The 21,964-nt window shown below is 40.9% G+C and overlaps 1 protein-coding gene across 1 annotated transcript in view; it reads right to left on the reverse strand.

Moving 5' to 3' along the window:
* Window positions 1–1,618: 1,618 nt before the first annotated feature.
* Window positions 1,619–21,964, reverse strand: part of LOC122105070 (steroid transmembrane transporter SLC22A24-like) — a 32,086-nt gene continuing 11,740 nt past the window's right edge. Inside the window, exons 3-10 of the mRNA XM_042676172.1 lie at window positions 16,111–16,265; window positions 15,832–15,994; window positions 14,137–14,260; window positions 11,046–11,161; window positions 7,633–7,847; window positions 5,738–5,849; window positions 3,968–4,171; window positions 1,619–2,035 (exon numbers count right to left, since the gene is read on the reverse strand). Of these exons, the coding sequence (XP_042532106.1) occupies window positions 1,975–2,035; window positions 3,968–4,171; window positions 5,738–5,849; window positions 7,633–7,847; window positions 11,046–11,161; window positions 14,137–14,260; window positions 15,832–15,994; window positions 16,111–16,265 (1,150 nt within the window). The 3' untranslated portion in view covers window positions 1,619–1,974. The remainder of the gene's footprint in view (window positions 2,036–3,967; window positions 4,172–5,737; window positions 5,850–7,632; window positions 7,848–11,045; window positions 11,162–14,136; window positions 14,261–15,831; window positions 15,995–16,110; window positions 16,266–21,964) is intronic.

Genomic DNA, 21,964 nt, shown 5'->3' on the forward strand with positions numbered 1-21,964 from the left:
CCTTGTCGGTTCTTGCTGGTGTTGAGTAGAATCCGCTCACCCGCTGCGTCTGGCTCCTTCGTCCCGGACTCTGTGTGAGCGCTCAGGTATGGCCGCGGCTGCGGTCGCCGCTGCGACCCTGCCGCCGCAGCAGCAGCTGCTGGCGGACGCTCAGATGTGTCTGCTTGGCTTCCCCTCTCTTGGCTAACTCTCTGTCCTGTGATGGCACACTTGGTGTGATTCTCTGGCTTGGGACTGTTCACTGGAACTCTGAAACTGTTTTCTATGCAAGAGCTTGTTCAGATTCCAGCTTCTCCTCCGCCATCTTCCCGGAACCAATCCTTGGTGTAATTTTTGAATTGCATTTCTTTTCTGACTGAGGACTTTGAAACATACATTATTGTGAAAATTATTTGTTCAGTTTACTTGTTCATTTATAAATTGCATTATTTGTTCCTTTACTTTATATATTTTTGAGTTCTTTGTGTCACCAGAGGGAGGTCAGGGTTAGTGAAGTTTCCCTTTAAATGTAGGAATGCTTCACTTAGGACCTTTGACCTTGATTGCAGAATAAAAATTTCTGGACAAGTCACCAAGAAAACTTGGCACAGCTTTACTGAGTAATTATGGAAGCAGGCAAGTAGACACACAAAAAAGAGACAGGCAGACAAACAGAAAGGCAAGGGCACATTCTGTTAGAGTGTACATGCTCTCACAGGGAGAGAATGAGACAAACATGGAGAGAAAGAGCCAGAGCCAGACGCAGAGAGACAAGGACACCCAGAGAGACACACAGACACACACCCACGTAGAGAGAGACACACAGCTCCATGGGCTGTTGGGCCATTTATAGGGTAAAGGCAGAGTCTGGCTTCAAAGTTACGGTTTTACTTTCTGAGTTTGCAGGTAAGACTGCATCCCGAGTTAAGGAGGTCCTTGCTATCTGCATTTTGAGGCAAGAGGTGGCTTATATTTTGAGAAGCACTTTTCTCAGGAAGGCATAGATCCTGTCAGACAAGTGTTCATTCTTGGGGTAAGGAATGCATCCCTTACGAAGGGAGGTATTTCCCTCTGAAGCAAAGATGGTACTTCTGTGTTTTAAATTCCATATTTCTGAGTTGCCTTCACCAGGACTCAGTTTCCTTAAGTTATCCTGTCTCATTTTCCCCTAAATGACTTTCTTCCCTTAATTTTACGGGAACTACATAAAGGCATATCTCCTGTGTTTGCTGTTAGCTGACCATCATTTTTCCTGAGTCTATTCTGCTTCATTTGTATAATCTGGATATGGTATCTTTATCTATTGCATAGCTGGTCAAGACTTTCTCCCATTCTGTCAGTTGTCTCTTGTGTGTTGTAAACACAATGTGCAAGGTGTTTGGTGCTTTGGTTTTTGTTGGGCTTTTTTTTTTTTTTTTTTTAAATGATACCGTTTAACTTTATTTGTTTATTTTTAGTCTTTCGTGGTGCTTGAACTCTGGGCTTGGGCACTGTCCCTGCGCTCTTCAGCTCAAGGTGAGCACTCTACCACTTGAGCCACAGCGCCACTTCTTTGTTGGGCTTTTATTGTAGTGCATTTTGAAATCATGACCTCATACTTGCCATGCAAGCTCTCTACCACATGAACCACACTCCTAGATATTTTTCTTTCTTTATTTTCTAAATAAGGTCTCACATGTATGCCCCAGCCAGCTTAAACCCCAGTCGTTTTAATACTTCCCGTTCTTCTTGGATGACAGCATATGACAGCATGCACAACTATGCCTATCTTTTGGTAGTTATGTTAAGGTCTTTACAAACTTTTGCTTGGGCTGACCTCAATGTCTGCACTGATTTCCATAGTGAGTACACTAGTCTACAGTCCCACTAATAGTACAGGAGAATTCCTCTCCGTCCACATCCTCATCAGCATTGGTTGTTTGTCTTCTGGATGATTTCATCCCTACTGGAGTGAGCCCTATTTTGGGCTTGTTTGTATCAACTTTCCCGAATTCCTTAAAATTGTGTGATTTTCACGGAAATATCTTCCTTCTTTACTTTTCTTGAATCAGTTTTGCTGTAAAGTAAAAAAATCCAAACAAAAACAAAATCAGAAAACAAAGAAGATGTAGATTAAGCACATAATTCCTGCATGCCTGAGGATAGTCTCTGCCTGGCACCTTTGTGACCCAATATTAGAGGGCTTCACACTGGCCTTGACACCAGCGCATGCTGGGGGAGATGGTACTGACTGTTTCCTCTTATAACACTGTCATTTAGACCTTGGTGTTTGGAAAAAAATCAAAGGGAGAACACAAAATTTAAGGAATCATAAATTTTTCCCCATTTTAAATTGTGTGTGTGTGTATGTTTGTGTGTGTGTGTTTGTGTGTGTGTATCCTGGGGCTGGAACTCAGGGCCTTGGTAGTGTACCTGAGCTTCTGTGCTCAAAGCTACTGCTCTACCACTTGAGCCACATATCCATTTTGATTTGTGGTGTTTAAGCAGAGAGAATAGGTCTCTTGGATTTTTCTGCCCAGGCTGGCTTCCAACCATGATGATCCTTAGATTTCAGCCTCCTGAGTGACTAGGATTATAGGTGTGAGCCATAAGTGTGTTCCTTATATGTTGGTTTCATATTTTTTAAAGTGTTCTTCCTCAAAATTTCCATTGCCTTTAGCAGACACTTTGGGTAAATCTTATATGATCCAATTATTGAGGAACTTGTTCAACTATGCAAGAAGAAGACTTGTTTGTTTCTTGCCTGGTTTTAATTCCACAATTCTCCTTTTCCTTAAGAAATACCCAGGATTGTATCTATGTGATAAACTCACACCTTTCCCCATAATATATTGAGCACTCATAGTGCTGATGGGTAATAAAACCAGGGATCAGAGAAGAAGACATTTAATTTTCAGCTCATTTCTGAGAAAATATAAGCAATGTATGTTTCTTTCTTTTCTTTTTAAAATATTTTTGGGTGAGTTGTGGGGCTTGAACTCAGAGCCTGGGTTCTGTCCTGATTTCTCTTTTTTTGGAGGGGGGGAGGGGTCGTGTTCTGGGCCTGAACTCTGGGCCTGGACACTATCCTTCAGCTCTTCAGCCCAGAGCTAGTGCTCTACCACTTGAGTCACAGCACCACTTCCGGGTTTTTTCTTTTTGCTTATGTGGTGCTGAGGAATCGAACCCAGGGCCTCAGGCATGCAGGGCAAGTGCTCTACCAATGAGCCACCTTCTCAGCCCCTGTCCTGATCTCTTTTGCTCAAGGCTAGCCCTCTACCATCTTGAGTCACAGCTCCACTTCCAGTGTTTGAGTGGTTAATTAGAGACAAGAGCCTTGTTATGGGGACATTTTTGCTTGGGCTGGCTTTGAACTGCAATACTCAGATCCTCAGATCTCAGCCTCCTGAATTGCTAGGATTATAGGCATGACCTTTCACCACCTGGCAAATGTGTATATCTTGTAAAAGGACAGACTATATGACATGTATAAGTTTGACTAAATTGGACCTTTCTACCAGTAAACTTACTGGTGTAAGACAGCCTGTGTCAACCTGATGAGATTGATTTGGGAAGAGAAAAGAGGAGGAGGGAGAGTGAAGGAAGGTGACTCTGATCACTAGGCATCATTGTATAACAAATCGATGTTAATAAGAAAACAAAAACCCACAGGCAGCCTGTGTGATCTAGAGAGGCTCAGAGGCGTGTTCAAACTCAAGAACGCAATGCCACCCTACAAAATTAAGAAGAGTGAGGGAAGGGGTGGGCGAGAATGCTGAAAGGGATGACACTGATGAAGACTCATCGTATCACAAAATACCTTGTTAAATGGCAACTCCTTTGTAGAGCTACTTACAAAGAGTAATAACAAAAACAATACCAAGCAATTGTGTGGGTAGGGATGAGGTTGGCAATGAATAAGTGACTTGTATTCACACAGAATCTCCCTGGTCACAGGTACAGGACACAGTCCCTCCCTAGGCAGGTGCCCACTGGAGTGTTTACTTACTCATTTTCCACATCCTGGATAGTGTTAGGGAGAGGTCGATTTCTTGTTTCTGGAAGGCAGAGGACTGCAAGGACAGAAAGCATGGGGAAGGCTCCATAGAGAATCCAGGGCAGGTGGGGAGAATACACTGCTAAGGTCATAAAGAGAGGCGCCATCACTGCCCCTACTCTGCCGAAAAGTTCAGTGATTCCTCCAATGGTTGACCTTAGATTGCAAACAAAATAATAAAGAAAATATTCAAGAACTTTACTTGTATATTTTGTTGTTCTTTTTTTTTTTTTTTTTTTGGATATATGTCTTGAATTCTGGGCCTGGGAGCGAAATGTCCCTCAGCTCTTCAGCTCAAGGCTAGCGCTCTACCACTTGAGCCACAGTGCCACTTCCTCCTTTTTTTTTTTTAAAGCCTTGATCATCTTTTTTTTTTTTTTTGGGTCCGGTCGTGGGGCCTGAACTCTGGGCCTGAGCGCTGTCACTCAGCTCTTTAGCTCAAGGCTGTCGCTCTACCACTTGAGCCACAGGGCCATTTCCGGCTTTTTTCTTATGTGGTGCTGAGGAATCGAACCCAGGGCCTCCAGCATTCAAGGCAAGTGCTCTACCACCGAGCCACCTTCCCAGCTCCAGCCTTGATCTTCTTATGTAGACAAGGAGGAGACTGTCCTGACTTACTCTCACAACTTCTAGGATTTCAGGTGTCTGACATCATGCCTGCATCAAGTAAATTTTATTTATTGTCTTCATTTCATTTTGGAAGCAACAGAATAAAGTTATTAAACACATAGGCTCTGGCAGCCAGTTGTCAATTGTCACACTTACTGCTAATGATTTATAACCCTTAGTTTCATTATTCTTAAAATAGGGATACCTACAACACTAAATGAATGATTTAGAAGGAGCACCTCTCTCAACATAATACAGGATATGTACTCAACTTACAACCCACAGTTAAACTTTTTCTTCTAGTCCTAGGGCTTGAACTCAGGGTCTGGGCACTGTCCCTGAGCTTTTTCTCTGAAGTCCAGTCCTCTACTCTTGAGCCACAGCTCCAGTATTGTCTTTCTTTGGTTAATTGGAGATTAGACTCTTATGAACTCTTGCCTGAGCTGGTTTCAAACTGTGATCTTCAGATTTCAGCCTCGTAAGCAGCTAGGATTACAGGCATGAGCAGTGATAGTCAGCTTTCAATTAATTTTTATTTATTTTCTTTTTTCATTTTTTCTTTTTTGGGTCCAGTCGTGGGGTCTGAATTCTGGCCCTGTGTGCTATCTCTCAGCTCTTCAGGTCAAGCCTTTACTTGCAGGTGTTTAATTTAATTTGTGAGGCTATTGCAAGTGCAACTCATTTCTTTCTGACCCTCATTATTATTGGTAAATAGAAAAACAACTGATTTTTCCTCTTTCCTGGTTGTTGTTGTTGTTGTTTTGCTGGTGGTGGTGGTTTGGGGGCTTGAGCTCAAGGACTCTATTCCTGAAGGCTACCACTTTAAGGCACATTTCACTTCTGATCCTTGACTTTACAGGAAATAACTTTATTTTTTCCTTCTTAGTACACTGTTGCCTATCAGTTTAAACATATCGCCTTTATTATGTAGAGATATGGTCCTTCTAAATATTTAAATGTTTTATTATTTTTTTGAAAGTTGAGAAGTTTTAATTTTGTCCCCACAATAAATGTCATTAGTTCAGAAAATCTTCTCTGGAAGCAGATCAGGTTTTGTTTTGTAATTTTTAAGTGTTATGTAGCCCAGGATATCTTAAACTTGAGAGACAGTACCTCACTACAGTTGGGATGAGCTCCATGGTGTGAATTGAATAGGCTGTGAAGCCAGAGGTATCAGCACCAATTCCCAAAGTTGCTAAAACCATGCGCAGGGTCTGCTGAGTTTCTGTAGAGAGGAAGACACATCAGAAGCAGGCATACTTGACTGGAGAAATCTGTCTACCCCAAACAATTATGAGAAGTTCTATTGGAGGGATTTGCTAGCAAGAAACATGTTGTAAACAAACAGAACCTAGGAGAAACTATGTAACAGATGAGCTAGTGAAAGCAGACTCTAGTACGTTTGGGCTAAGGCACTGAATGAAGGAATGGAAAACATTTGCTGCAACTCTCCCTGCCCAGTTGAGTTTTATGGGTCATGGCAGAGGCAGGGAAAGTCAGGAAATGCTCTTTTTGTTGTTGTTGCTGTGTTCAGGATGTGGTGGGAATACATGGATAAAAATCCGAGGAGTTAATGACTCATGCCTTCAACAGTTTAGAACTAAGAACAGGAGATTATTTCTTGACAAAGGACAGGTATTCCAGCAGATGTACTCACAAGAGAACTGGATTCCGTTGGGAGTGAACTTTGTGAAGAAAGCAGGATCTGGATAACAAGCCAGGATTTTAAAATCTTAACATTAGGACTCCCATGAGAAAGCTAGTGCTGTGTTGGGAATCACTGACACAGAAAATGAAAAAAGTTTTGAAACCTAATAAAAATAGTTAAAAACTAAGGTACTTTCAGAGGAGAGCCGGCTGGCAGCAGGATATAGAAGGGAGTATACAGTTCTAGCTTCTTCAAATACATTCCTGCCGTGAGAACATGATGGAGGGGACCAATGTAGTCCCCACAATCATCACTTAAAGTCATGCAATTAGTATAGTACATTGTGCTGGGTGAGTTTCTTCATCTATTTGCTATTTAGGAATATATTATAAAACAAAAACTGGATTATACCCACTCAAGCGGTGACAAAAACAAATGTACTCTTACCTGACTTACACAATCATAACCTCTCTTATACCTCCTTTATAAGAAAAAAATTAAAAACCATACTTAGGTTAGTGTCTTGTCTTTTTCCTATTGTATTCTTTCTTTCTACCTCAAGGCAAGGGCTTTTGTTGTTGTTTATTTTTTTGTTTTTTGTTTGTTTTTTGTTTTTGTTTTTCTAAATCTTATTCCAGTGGCCTGGTGTTCCTGGTACATGCCTGAAATTCTAGCTATTTAGAAGGCTGAGATCTGAGGATGGCAGTTCAAAGCCAGCCTGGGCAGGAAAATCCATTAGACCCTTATCACTGATTAACCACCACAACACTGTAAGTGATGCTATGGCTCAAAGTGGTAGAGTGGTAGTCAAGCCAAAGAGTTTAGAGACAGCAACCAGGCCCTGAGTTCAAGCTCCATGACTGAACCCCTGCCCCCAACCCCACCAATCAACAACAACAAAACCCTTCATTCAAATCAATGAGCCTCTTTTTTTAAACTGTTGCATTTAGAGTGTAACAAAGGAGAGAATGACCAAGATAGAAAGACTTGATAAATTGGAAAAAATAATTCCAGGGAGAGGATTGTGTGTCTTCCTGGGTTTACAATTGCAAGATCTTTGATAACACAATGCATGCAATTAGTTCTAAAGAAATTATTAGGTATCAGTGGCACTGATGTTCAGATTTATTGTAGATTTGATAGAGTCCTTAAGAACATTGGCTCCTTAAGAACTTTGGCTCAGTAAGAGCCTAAGTTTTGCCAACAACTGCTGTAGGGACAGCTTCTAAGCCTTCACATTAACTTCATGGGATCCTCCGGTTATCCATGGTGATGCCATTCTTTTGGCCCAGATGAGTAAACCACAGAAATTTCTGGAAGATAGGAGACATTACTTACTTTTCCCCAACTCATTTCTCACCTGGGGACAAAAAGGTGCTGACCAGAATCGAAAGTCCTGTCAGGAACATGAATAGTATCTGACTTTGTTTTCGGCCCAGATAATTCAATACCAAGAAGGGAACGAATCTGCTGAGGAGTGTGACAAGGCCAAAGAGAATCTGGAACAGAAAGATATTGCTCCCCAGGTGCTGCAGGTTGAGTATCAGGCCGTAGAAGGGTATGGAATGTGCCATTCTGAAGTTAAAAGAATAAAAACATTTAAAATGATAGAGCAAATTAATTTAAGATACAAAGAAAAAGAAGATCAGTGAAGCCGGGGGCCGGGGGCTCACGCCTGTAATCCTAGCTACTCAGGAGGCTGAGATGTGAGGATCACGGTTCAAGTCCCTGAGACTCTTACGAAAACCGGAAGTGGCGCTGTGACTCAAGTTGTAGAGCGTTCACCTTGAGCTGAAGAGCTCAGGGACCGCGCCCAGGCCCAGAGTTTAAGCCCCAAGACTGACCAAAACAAACAAACAAACAAAAAAAAGATCAGTGAATTCCTTGCTTTCCCTGGGGAAATAGTACAAGATTCGCAGCAGGTGCACACAAATGTTTCAGTAGACGTTAGATTTAGGTCCAAATCCTTGTGACTCATACTTTCCTGCCTATGACGTATTTTGGTAAAAATTCTTCATGAATTTCAAATTTCTCTGTTACTTCATCACTACTGACTAGGTTCTTCAACATCACATAAGCAGAAAAAGCTGGAGGTGGCTATGTGGCTCAAGTGGTAGATTGCCAGCCTTGAACTAAAGAGCTGAGGTCCAGTGCCAAGGCCCAGAGTTAGGCCCCATGACCGACAAAGAGAAAAAGAGAGAAAGAGAGAGGGGTGTGGCTGAGATCTGAGGTTTAAGTTTCAAAGCTAGCCTGTGCAGAAAGTCTGTGGGACTCAGGCCGAGTGGAGGTACGCCTCAACTGGAAAAGTGTTGGCCTTGAGCAAACAAGCTAAGGGACAATGCCAAGGTCCCAAGTTCCTGCCCCAGGATCAGCACACACACACCAACATACACATAGGGCATTTTTTTTTATTAAGCTGGAATTCGTTGAGGGAAGCCAAAACTACTTTTTTAATATACCAGGAGTTCCTCCACTCCTGAAAATCAAAATACTGGTTTCTCAATAGCCCCCAGGGTCAGGAAATATGATGTTTGTTGAGACCCCAGGAAATGTGGAAAGGCCTGCTGATTGTTGTGGTAAGGTTGTGTGATCTGCAGCCCTGTTTGCTTATCAGTAGCCCAGATAAGATCAGCCCTGTTTGGTTACCAATAGTAGAACAGCCCAGACATCCATCCCTATCCTGCCCCCAGGAGAAAGAATACCTGCTTGCCTTGTGTGGGCCCCCCAATTTCACTCCCATAATCAAATCAGAATGATAGTATGTATCAGAACAGATAGTATGGGATGGACTCTAACTCCACTGGCCACTGACATAAATATGCAATCTTTATGTGGGTGTTATAAACCCTTTGGCCACCTGCCTGTGGCCAGGCTTGACCACATGGATTTTGCCTTTAAAAACCCTAGCTTGTGGGCCATTCAGAGTCAGTTTTCATATGTGCTGCATCCCTGGCCGGTCCGCTTTCCTCTTCCCCAGTAAAGTCATCTTTTTACTTGAGGCTATATCTGAGTAGTGGACTCTTTTCCCCTTAACAGAACTCAAGGGCTAACAAAAACTTTTTTTGTTTTTTTAAAGAAGCCAAATAATCTCAGAAAGAGAGGGATAAGTATGGTTATTATTTTTCTTAATGAGATTAAGGTAGAAGAGAAATGATTCAAGGAATGAAAATGTGCTCATTTGGTTGGCTAACTTATGGGCCTATGGATTTATAAAGGATCTCGATGAACACAGAATTTGTGCCTTTTACTTTTTTGTAAGTAATGGTGTTTTATGTCAGGCATGAGAACATGGATTCTGTTACTTAAGCCACAACCCCAGCTCCTTTTCCTTTTTGATATTTTTCAAAGAAGAGTCTTACTTTTTGCCAGAGCCAGCCAGGACCCAAATCTGCCTATTTATGCCCCTGCATAGCTGTGATGACACCACCCCTTTCTTCTGATTGGTTGAGATGGGGTCTTGTGAACTTTTTGGCTGAGCTGGCCTTGAACTGTGATCCTCCCAACATCAGCACTTAGAACACTTAGAATAATGTTGTGAGCCTCTGAGCCTGGCTGCAATTTTCTTTATGTAAGTTCTATTTCAATAAAAACTAAAAAGATAAAATGTTCAAGTATATTTCACAGTAGACTACTCCATATCCTAGTATGCAGTGCTGAACTTTGTTCTGGAATGTGATTTCCATATTTCTTTAGTTCAGTCTCACTGAGAGATCTCATAAGGTAACCTTAAAAGGTTGTAATTAAACATAAACCCTTTAACATCATTTTTCTTATCTCCTGTATTCATCTGTTGTATGTAATGCTGCCACTGTTTTGTTTTGTTTTGCCTTTTGTTTTTGAGAGTCCTGGGGCCTGAACTCAGGGCCTGCATGTAGTCCCTGAGCCTCTTGGTGCTCAAGGCTAGCACTCTACTACTGAAGCCACAGCACCACTTTCTGGTATTTTCTAAGTCATATAATGGAGATAAGCGTCTCATGGACTTTCCTACCTTAGGCTGGCTTTGAACTGTGATCCTCAGATCGCAGCCTTTTGAGTAGCTAGGATTACAGTCGTGAGCCACCAGTGAAAGACCTGACCAATAATTTACCTGAGACCTCATTTTATTCTGGAATTTAGCCTCTGACCTACTGCAGTCCTAAAGCCAGAAAATCCCACAGAAAGCTAAGTAGAAACAGTCCTTGGAAAACTGCAGATGATGCTTACCTAAGATAAGCCAAATTGCCTGAGATTCCAGACAGCACCCCACCTAGGAGTAGTGACCAATATCTAACCAGAAAGTCCTGCAGTTCTGCATGTACTCCCTTGCACCACCCTTGTGACTTTAACCAATAATTTTAAAGCGCATCAACCTCTTGATCTGACTAATAACTCTTTCTAAAATTCTTCCCGCCATTGGACCCGCGAACCATGTATTAGAGATGTTTTATGATTTTCCGGCGGTGTGTGTTGAGTTGTCAAGGAATGATGTGATGAGTGCAAAGCCCCAGCCTTCTCCAAAGAGTGTATGAAATGGCTGCAAACCCCAGGCTCGGGCCTCTCAGCGTCACCAGTTGTTTGTGGTGTGCGCAGAGGACCGAGCTAGCTAGCAATAAATACATCGCTGCTGATTACATCGATCTTGGTTTCTGGTGGTCTTTTTGGGGGTCCCGAATTCAAGCATTATACCAGTCCCTGGCCTGCTGTTGCTATTGTTTTTGAAAGAATAAATGTAGTTCCTCTCTAATAAGATATTGGAGGTAAAACATATTGATAAGTTTATTTAAAGGAACATACCTGATAAAACTCAGGCAGCAGCTTCTCATACACAGCCTGGGTGCATGGAACAACTGAAAAATGGATATTTTTGCCTTGGCGTCCTCAAACTCCTCCTGCAGGTTGGATTTCACAACCTTGGACAACAAAAGTCATAAGCATTCATGAGATGTCAATCATGTGCCAATTATATTGCTAAATACTAGAAGATGAAACACATATGGTGTGTTGAATCCTCCAGGAACACTACAGAGTAGGGACTTGGGCATTAAATCCATCTCAGGTGGGAAGAACCATGAAAGATACAGGAAGAGGGGAACTAGATAAGATGAAAGCCTGTTAAATACTGAGGCAAGGACAAGTAAAGAACCTTGACATTTAAGAGAGAGAGAGAGAGAGAGAGAGAGAGAGAGAGAGGGAGTGTGTGTGTGTGTGTGTGTGTGTTGGTCTTATGGCTTAAGGCAGGGCCTGGGTGCTGTCCCTGAGCTGCTTTTACTCAAGGCGAGCACTCTACCACTTGACCATAGCAACTCTTTTGCCTTCCTCTTTTTTTTTTCTTTCTTAATTTTTTTTGGGGGGATCCGATTGTGGGACCTGAACTCTGGGCCTGGGTGCTGTCCCTCAGGTCTTCAGCTCAAGGCTAGCGCTCTACCACTTGAGCCACAGCACCACGTCCCGCTTTTTTTCTTTTTGCTTATGTGGTGCTGAGGAATCAAACCCAGGGCTTCATGCATACAAGGCAAGCCCTCTACCACTGAGCCACCTTCCCAGCCCTCTTTTGCCTTCTTCTGTGTGGTTTTTTGGAGATAAGAGCCTCAGGCTGGCTTTGAGTCTTGATCCCCTGTTCTCAGCTTCCTGAGTAGCTAGGATTGCAGGGGTGAGACAGATGTGCCTGGCTTGTGTTTATTATTTTTATAACAGTTTATTCATTTTCTATATTAGGCCTGTGGAGAGTTAATACTGGATATGACAGACTGTTCTACCAGTGAGTTAGTATTTTAGATGATCCAAGTAAAGACACAAAATACAAAATGAGGAAGTGTCGCTGAAATGTTTCTTAGGATACTATTTAGGAATACTGTTTATTTGAAATGTTATCTATCATTAATGACGGATGTGAAGAATTCAGAGCTCTGATTGAAAGGCAAGAGTTTGTTGCTGAGGACCAGTCTGCTAGAATTTTCCAAGCCTTCAAAACTACAATAGGAATTTCTAACCTTTGCCTAGCTGGATTCAGCTAGGCTCTGGATTCCTTTGTATGTTACCTCTCCCTTTTGAACAAAAACAATACAGTATTTCCACAGTGCTCATATAATCATTGCATATTGAATGAGTTTTTTTTACTCTGTAGCTTCACAGATTTATATGTAAAGATTCTATAATCAGAGAACAATGCTTAAGTAGTCCCATCCACATTTACACCTCATTAAAATGTTAAGATTCTGTGGGCTAGAGGTGGAGATCATTTTCGTAGCATGTACGAGGCCCTTAATTTAGTACCCAGCACTAGGAAAAATAGATTCTGAACTTTGAGCATATGTTGGTTGTAATGAAAGGAAACTTTTGGAGACAGTGCTATTTCATATAGCAGAGGGATGACATTACTTTGATTGGGAACATACAACCTTTGTGTCTTCCTTGGTTAGCATTTTCTTATGTGGCATTTGTGGTCTTTCAGAGGAGCCTGTGGGCACGTTTGTCTGCAGTGCCACTGCCGCCTAGTTTGGTGATGTCTCAAAGGCCTCCTCCAGCTCTTCTCACCTTAGTCCTTTCTAGACCATTAATGCTGGCTGAACACTTTTTGGTTTCTCACCAATGCCTGGCACATAGACTGGATTAGCACCTATTTTGTATTAGACTGTCTCTCAATTTTTCTGCCCTAGTTTAAAATGTTTCTTGCAGACAGATGCTATGAGGTTAATTCCGTTAGTAATATCCAACACTGTGCTGACACACTTTATGCATTCAAAGATATTTATTTAATTCTTTCTTTCCTTAAGCTGCTCCTGGGACTTGAACTCAGGGGCTAGGCATTACCCTTGAGCTTTTGTGTACATGGCTGCCACTCTGCCACTTGAGTCATAACACCACTTCCAGCTTTTTGGTGGTTAATTGGAGATATGAGCCTCACAAACGTTCCTTCCTGGGCTAGCTTTGAGGCTCAACCCTCAGCGCTCAGCCTCCTCAGTAGGTAGGATTATAGGCTTGAGTCACCAGGGCCTAGCCTCAAAGATTTTAAAATGAGTGAGTAAAATGTATCTATGAGTGAGCCAGCCATATTAGGACTTAGGTTCTAGAAATATGGAGAAAAACAAATAAGAGAAACATCAACAAGCCCCACAACAAGAAAAGAAATGCAAAAAAAAAAAAAAAAGATTTTCAAAGAGCTTTTCTACATAGGCAACATCTTGGTACTCTCTGATAATGACAGTGTAAATGTCAGAGAAAGAAGGACTTTTATATAATTACTGCCAAAGCACTTGGATTAGAGCAAGAGTTCCTATTTGTTGCCTATTAAGCATTTAATCTTTGAAAGAAATGCATGGAAGTTAAAATGATATTTAATGCTTTCCCTAAAGTGAACCATGATTTATTCAAATAGTGAGAAATGGTTACTGCTTCCTTGCCCATATGTGTGTCGTGTGTGGGAAATTGGTCTTTTATCCAAACAATGATATGATTTCTGACAAAAGATAGACACATTTTTATTTGGTTCCTCTTTCTCTACACAATAATAAGATTGTGGAGGAACTAAAACGGTGATGTGCAAGTGTCACTTAGAAGCAGCGTGCTCAGGAGGCTGAGAACAGAAGAGCCCAGTTCAATGCCAGCCTTGGCAGGAAAGTTTCAAGGACTCATATCTGAAATCAATCAACAGAAAACCGGATGTAGCATGGTGGCTCAAAGTGACAGAGTGGTAGCCTTGATGGAAAAAGCTCAGGGTCAGTATCCAGGCCGTGACTTCAAGCCCCATGACCGAAAAACAAAATCAAAAACAAAGAAACTTCGCACTTACAAAATTCTAATTTGGAATATGCCTAAAGAACCCAGAATAGTAGGATTGTGAGGTCAAATCATCCATTCCCAGTAATCAGCCCCCTTCTCAGATCACCTCAATGCTCAGGGTCTCCCCAGCATTCTTCTTTCCATTTATATGTGCAACTCTTCTAAGTTCCTCTAAGCCCTTTTCTAGCTGATTGCTAAAAACCAGCCACCGAGCAGACTCTACCAGCATCCTGAAAAAGAAGACAACACAGCTACAGTAAACATCTAGCTGCTTATTTTACACATAACTTTAATGTGAAATATCTTTTCCTCTCCATTTTGTATAGACTTTGTACATCATAGTAGAGTCATTTCTTATTAAATCTGCCTTCTCTGGTGGACTTACAGGAAGGATATCTAAGTGTTTGCTTGTTGAAAGTAATTATAGACAACAAGGAGGAATGAACAAATAGTCTGAGTATCCATTGACATTCCAATGGATAATATCCCTATATGATCTACATGCCATATAATTAATCTCTGTAGAGGGTTTTTTTCAGTGATTTTATACACAGTAAAATTCTTCACACTGGGAACTGGTGCTCACACTTCTCATTATAGCTACTGAGGAGGCTGAGATCTTGGGATCACACTTTGAAGCCAGTCTGGGCAACAAAGTCCATGAAAATTTTATTCCACAGTGTGATAAAAAACCAGTAGGAAAGTTGCTGGCTCAAGTCGTAGAGTTTGCTCATTTTATCACTTTTGATGATAAAGTAAAAAGTACAAAGCATTAAGTATTTAAGAAGATAGCAAAAGATAGAAAGACCTCTCATGTTTATATACTACTGAAACTTTCTACTGATTCAATGCAGCCCCCATCAGAATTCTAGTGACATGCCTTGTGTAAATAGAAAAGGCAATCTTAAAACAGATAGGGAAGTGCAACAGACTCTGCCGAGTGAAAGCATTCCTGGACAAAAAAGCAATGCTGGAGGTATCACAATATTTGGCTTCAAATTGTGCTACAAAGCCAGAGTAATGAATCATCATGGTAATGGAAGAAAAAAAAAAGATACGTATTCCAATGGAATAGAATATAAGCCCTAGAAATAATCCACAGACTGGCATATTATTACTCAAAACGGTAAACAAAATTATGTTGTTTATAGCAAAATGGATGGAACTGGAGATCAAGTTAAGTGATAAAAACCAGACTCTGAAAGACTCATATCATATACTCTTCTCTGCAAATCTGGACTTAAATATATTTTATATGATATGGCACTTGTATGATATGAGTGTAAAAGAGGCCCAAATGCTGGGGAACCATAGGAACACAGGGAGATGGAAGTCAGTAGTGGAGTGCAAATATAACTTCATTCTGTAAGAAACAGCACAGTTAAGCTTGTTAAACCAATTAAAATTAGTTTTTAAAAAGGAGGGGAAGATGGCATAGGAAAAGCGATTAGAAGTGTGAATATGGTCAAACTACAGTGTGAATATGGTCACAGTACATTATTTACATGTGTAGAAATGGCTCCCTCAGACCCCTCTTATTCCAAGCAATATATGCTTTAAAAGGAGAGAAAAAAAAAGATTCCATAATAATTCTGTGGGTAAGATAGAAAAGTGCTCACTCCACAGCTGCAGCTCCTCGCAGAGTGCATTCTGTTCTCCTTTGTGTCTCAGTAGCACAGTGGCGACTGTGGGTGAGGTGACAGGATCATTCAGAGATGACACAGATCCCAAGTGTCAGGTCCTCCCTCTAAGCCTCTATTTCCCTTTCATTAGAGTTAAAGGCCACACATATCGTCCATACCTTGATAACACGCAGCAGACCAACAGAGGTATGGATAATATCAGCTGCAGTGTGATCCAGCTGTGAAAGAAAAAAGCCAGTCCTCCCAGGAGCATCTGCCCAGTACTGTAGGAAGCCAACATTGCTAACAAAGCTTGGGATTGAGGTCTTGTCCACTCTATAACTGGAAGAAAACACACTTGTAATTATAGTTGTGTGGTTATAATTATATTTTTCAAATCATGTTTTCAAGACATTGCTACTCATGAAGGAAATTAAAGGATCAAATGACTTACTTACTGAGAACAGAAGAGTTTGCTAAAATAGGCACAACAGATAACCCAGCTAAGAATCGCAGGGAACAGTAAACAAGGAAGGTGGGAGCAAAGGCTGCACAGGTGTCACCGATGGCCATTTGGAATAAACACCACCTGAAGATGGTTTTCCGCCCAAACCTAAGAAATATTGGACTATGTGAGATTATTCAAGACCAAAAACAATAACACTAAAAACAGCCAAAGATATAACATCATGAAGTTTAAGGTAGATACTGAATCTTTCTACAAAGATTAGGTATCATCCATTTGAAATATGCTATTCTTTAAATAAATATTAAATATTAATCAATGCTAAATATTATTTCTACATTATACTTGAGATTTGTTGGAATTTCTATATTAGCCAACAGCTGAAATGGAAGAAGCTGAGCAATTTGCCAATGAATGTGATGTCCACAGTCTCTCAGTGAGGACACGCAAAGTCACCATAAGAACTCTGGTGCCATGTCAAGCCATATAAAAAAGAAGATAACATATGAGAGTTTGTCAGAAGTGTTCATTAGTAGACACATATTTGGGATGACAGGTTTGTGTGTTATGCTTAGAGTCCTGAGGAGTGAAATCAAGAAAGTTCTCCTATCTTTATTAGTGTCTGTGCACTGTCAAGGTGGAAGTCCAACTTGTTTGACAGACAGAAGGGGAAGACATCCATCAATGTTTCAGATAGATAGCTAACAACTTCTCTCAACTGTGTCTGGCTTCTTGTGCCTTGGAAAGTCTGTTTCATCATGAACAGTAGACAACTCAGAAACCTCCTCTCCCTTCAGGAGTGGATAGAAAGTTCACAGAAGAGAGAATAAGGCTCAAAGAAGATTTAAATCATCTAAATAGACCCATATCAAGCAATGAAACAATAAGAGATCTCCCATACAAGAAAAGCCCATGACCAGATGGATTCACAGTTGAATTCTATAAGGCCTTCAAAGCAGAACTGACACCAGTATTCCTCAAACTTTTCTATGAAATTGAAAGCAAATGTTCACTCCTAAACTCATTCAACGAAGCCATCATAACCCTCAATCCCAAAACCAAACAAGGACTTATCAGAAAAAGAGAGAGAGAGGGAGAACTATAAATCTATTTTTGATGAACATTGATGCAGTACTTCTCAACAAAATTCTGGCCAATCACTTCAACAACTCATCAAAAAACATACACAATGAGCAAACAGTATTTACTCCAGGGATGCAAAGCTGGTTCAGTATTCCCAAGTCAATTGTTGTAATCATCATATCAATAGAAGTAAGGTCAAGAACCACATGATCATTTCAATAGATGCAGGAACCTCAAAAAAAAAGAACCCAAACTTCCAAGAATCAACAATGAATGAATAAATGGGCAAAAGAACTGAACAGAGACTTCCCAAAAGGAGTACAAATTAGCCAGGTGCTGGTGGCTGTAGTCCTACCTACTCAGGAGGCTGAAATATGATGATCATGGGCAGAAAAGATCAGTAGACCCTGAGATCCAATTAACCATCCGTTCCCACACCCCCCAAGAAAACCCAGGAAGTAGATTTGTGGCTCAAAGTGGTAGAGTGCTACCCATGAGCAGTAGAACTCAGAGACAGCACTAAGGCCCTAGGTTCAAAGTCCATGATTGACAACCCCTCCCCCCCAAAAACAAAAGAACTACAAATGGCCAATCAATACATAAAGAAACACTGACTATCTCTGGTGACAAAGAAATGGTCATTGAAACAACACTGGAATTCACCTCACTCTAGGCAGAATAGTCAGCATCAAAAACGTAAGCAAGTAATGGAGGCAAGGATTTTTGGGGTAAATCACACTTTTTTTATACACTACTTTTGGACCATAAACAAATGTGAGCACTGAATAAACCAGTATAGATGTTCTTTAACAAACTGCAAACAAAACTACCATGCAATCTAGTGCTACCACTCTTGGACATTTATGCAAAAGGATGTATATCAGACTATTATGCTCATATTCATGGAAGCACTATTCACAAGGGGCAAGCTACCAATACTACTCACAGGCCATGAATGGATCAAGAAAATGTATGTATCATGAATGTTATTAAGCTAAGAAAAAGAATGAAATTACATCATTTCAGAGAAACTGATGAAACTGGAGATCATCATATGAAATGAAGTAAGCCAGGTTTAAGAGTACAAAGTTCACATGTTTTCTCTCATATGTACATGCTAGACCTAAAATAAGCATATATAAACACATATAAGATACACATGTTATATATAGTAATTATATTTATCGAAATTATATAAGATTGTATTATTATATATTACAGTATTATAATACTATAGTATATTATATACTACAGTACTATAATACATAATGTTATCTAATAATATAATCATACATACAATATAACATTTTATCGTGTATATATAAAATCATTAAACTGTGGTTATGGATATATAAAATCCCATGGTGAAGCCCCTTTAACAATTAAAAAGCATTTCAATAAAAGTGAGTATTAGAAGATGGAACATGACTGTCTGGGGTGTGGGCACTCGTAGGAAGAAAGTGAACAGAGGTTAAAGGATGGTGAATAGGATCAAAATACTTTCTATACAGAGGTGGAATGGAACAATCAATATAGTTTGTTGCAAGTACTTTAGAAAGGGAGAGAGGGAGGGATGGAGAGTGATACATGGAGTTATTCTAATCAAGATACATCATATGCATAAATGCATGTCAAAATGAAATCTAGTACAAGTAAGAGATGTTACTAAGAGGCTACTAGGAGATGTAAGAATGCATAAATAAGGAGATAGAGGCAAGATGGCAGATCGCTGACAGGAAAGTCAGTGTCTCTCCTCACTGACAGAAGGTCCAGAGCTCAAGTAGGAGAAGCAAGCTCAAGTAGGGACACCACGCATAGTGCACTAGAATTAAATACTATGGAATCTTAAGCCTGTGAAATTGAGGTGGGGTAGTGGGGGAGAGAAAACCTGACTTAAAGGAACCCAAGAGCCCTGTGGCAGGGGTTCAGGCCTGTATTCCTAGAAGCTCAGGAGGCTACGCCAGCACAGCCTCTATGAAAGTCTATGAGATTCTCATCTCCAATGTGGGAGTGTAAGTGTGACTCAAGTAGTAGAATGCCTGCCTTGAGAGAAAAACTAAGAGAAGGGACGGTGCCCTTCCCTTGAACTCTGTCAAGTCCCAGTACTGGCACACACATGCATGCACTCCCCCACCCCTCCCACCCCAAACAGAAAAATAAAAGCCAGTCTCAGAAAGACAAATATCACATGCTTGGTTCTCCTTCCTTCCCCCCCTCATTTCCTCCTCCCTCTCTCTTCCCTTCTTTTCACACCCTTTCCTTCCTTTCCTTTCTTGCCAGCATTAGGCTTGAACTCAAAGACTGATTAATCTCCCTTAGCTTTTTGCTCAAAGCTAGCACCCTATCATTTGTGCCACAGCTTCACACCAGCTTTTTACAGGTTCATTGGAGGTAAGTGTCTATGGACTTTCCTTCCCAGGCTGGGGTACAACTTTGATCCTCAGATCTCAGTCTCTTGAGAAGCTGGGAGTATGAGTCACCTACCTGGCTTTCAATGTCTTTCTTTTAGGTTTTATAGCTTTCATTGTAGAGGTCTTTAACTTCTTTGGTCAAGTTTAATCCTAAATATTTTAGTTTGAGAAAGCCATTGAGAATGAAATTGATCTTCTGGCTTTTTTCGTAGATGGCTTATTGTTGTTATATAGAAAAGATACTCATTTTTAATTTTGTTGATTGTGAATACATCAGTTCATCAGATCCCACTATTGTCTAAGTTTATACAATACAAATTAAAATTTCTCTAAATGTCTTCTTTTTTTGTGTTTCTTTTTAATTGTGAAAGTACTGTACAGAGGGGTTACATTTACATGGGCAACATAATGAGCACATTTCTTATCAAGCATTGTAGCCTCCTCCTTTGTTTCACCTTCCCATCCCTTCGTATCCTCCCTTCCCCCTCTCCATTCCCCCCACCAAAGTTGTAAAGTTGGTTTTGCTACATAACGACTTGTACATCTCATTGTTGCAATGGGTCCTCCTGTATCCCTGTTTGAACAATTTGTTTTTTCCCTTCCCCTCCACATATACCAACATCATATATAGTGAAAGCAGGGGTTGTACCATGGGGGAGGGACATACAAGGCAACAAAGACATAATCTTATAAATATGATAGAAAGAATTGCATGAAAGATCTCTCTCTCTCTCTCTCTCTTTTTTTTTTTTTGGTCAGTGGTGGGGCTTGAGCTCTAGACCTGGGAGCTGTCCCTGAACAATTCAGCTCAAGGGTCATGCTCTACCACTTGAGCCATAGCACCACTTCTAGTTTTCTGGTGCTTTTTTTAAAATTGTAATTAAATGATTACATAAGTTCCCAAATTTCACAGTATTCTGGGATAATGATGCTCATTTAAAGTCACAAACTCTAACTTTCCTGGAGCAAATTGTCTATCACGGTCTATATCAGATAACGGTGTACACATATACACCATACATGTGATCAGCAGCATGGGGATATTTAGTAGTGGTTCGACCAGATGAGTGGAAGTTCTTTGTTTCTTAAGTCCTGTTAATTTTGTCGTATTACCTAACATTTTGAATTTAACATCTACTTATCAGGGAGACCATGTACCGTTTGTCTCTTTGCTCTTGGCTTACCTCGCTCAACATGAATTCTTCTAGCTCCATCCATTTCCCTGCAAATGCCATTATTTTGTCATTTCTAATGGCTGCATAATATTCCATTGTGTATAGATACCACAATTTTTGGATCCATTCATCTGTGGTGGGGCATCTGGGTTGTTTCCATATCCTAGCTATTGTGAACAGTGCTGCAATAAGCATGGAGGTGCATGTGTCCTTGTATATTGGTTCCTGTTGTTCAGGGTAGATGCCTAGAAGTTGTATGACTGGGTCATAAGGGAAGTCAATCTTTAGCTTTCTGAGGACCCTCCAGACTGCTTTCCAAAGTGTTGTATAAGTGTACATTCCCACCAGCAGTGTAATAGGTTCCTATTTCTCCGCATCCCCTCCCTCCAGCATTTGTCGTTAGCTGACTTGTGGATGTGGGACATTCTGACTGGGGTAAGGTGGTATCTCAGGGTTGTCTTTATTTGCATTTCCTTCACAACCAGGGATGGTGAACATTTCCTCATGTGTTTCTTTGCCATTTTTATTTCTTTATCTGAGAAGTCCCTCTTTAGTTCCCTTGCCCATTTAGTAATTGGTTTGTTAGGTTTGGGAGGGATTAGTTTCTTGAGTTCCTTGTATTACGGGATGTTAACCCCTTGTCTGATATATTGCTGGTAAACATTTTTTCCCAATTAGTTGGTTGTCTTTCTAGCTTGGTTGCAATAGATTTAGCTGTGCAGAAGCTTTTTATTTTAAGGTAGTCCCATTTGTCGAGTCTCTCTCCAATTTGTTGTGACCCTGGGACTGTTCAGGAAGTTCCTTCCTGTGCCTGTAAGTTCAAGTGTCTCTCCTACTCTGTCCTGCAGTAGTTTCAGAGATTCAGGTTTAATGTTAAGGTCTTTACTCCATTTTGATTTGATTTTGGTGCATGGTGATAGGCTGGGGTCCACTTTTAGTTTTCTTTTTTCTGTTTTTTTGGGGCGGGAAGGGGGGTAGTTCTGGTCGCGGGGCCTGAACTCTAAGTCTGGGCACTGTCCCTCAGCTCTTCAGCTCAAGGCTAGCACTCTACTACTTGAGCCACAGCACCACTTCCGGCTTTGTTTTTTGCTTCTGTGGTGCTGAGGAATTGAACCCAGGGCCTCATGCATGCAGAGCAAGGGCTCTACCACTGAGCCACCTTCCCAGCCCCACACTT

The sequence above is a fragment of the Dipodomys spectabilis genome, unplaced genomic scaffold, assembly GCF_019054845.1.
Source record: "Dipodomys spectabilis isolate Male_0828 unplaced genomic scaffold, ASM1905484v1 ptg000030l, whole genome shotgun sequence".
Taxonomy (NCBI): domain Eukaryota; kingdom Metazoa; phylum Chordata; class Mammalia; order Rodentia; family Heteromyidae; genus Dipodomys; species Dipodomys spectabilis.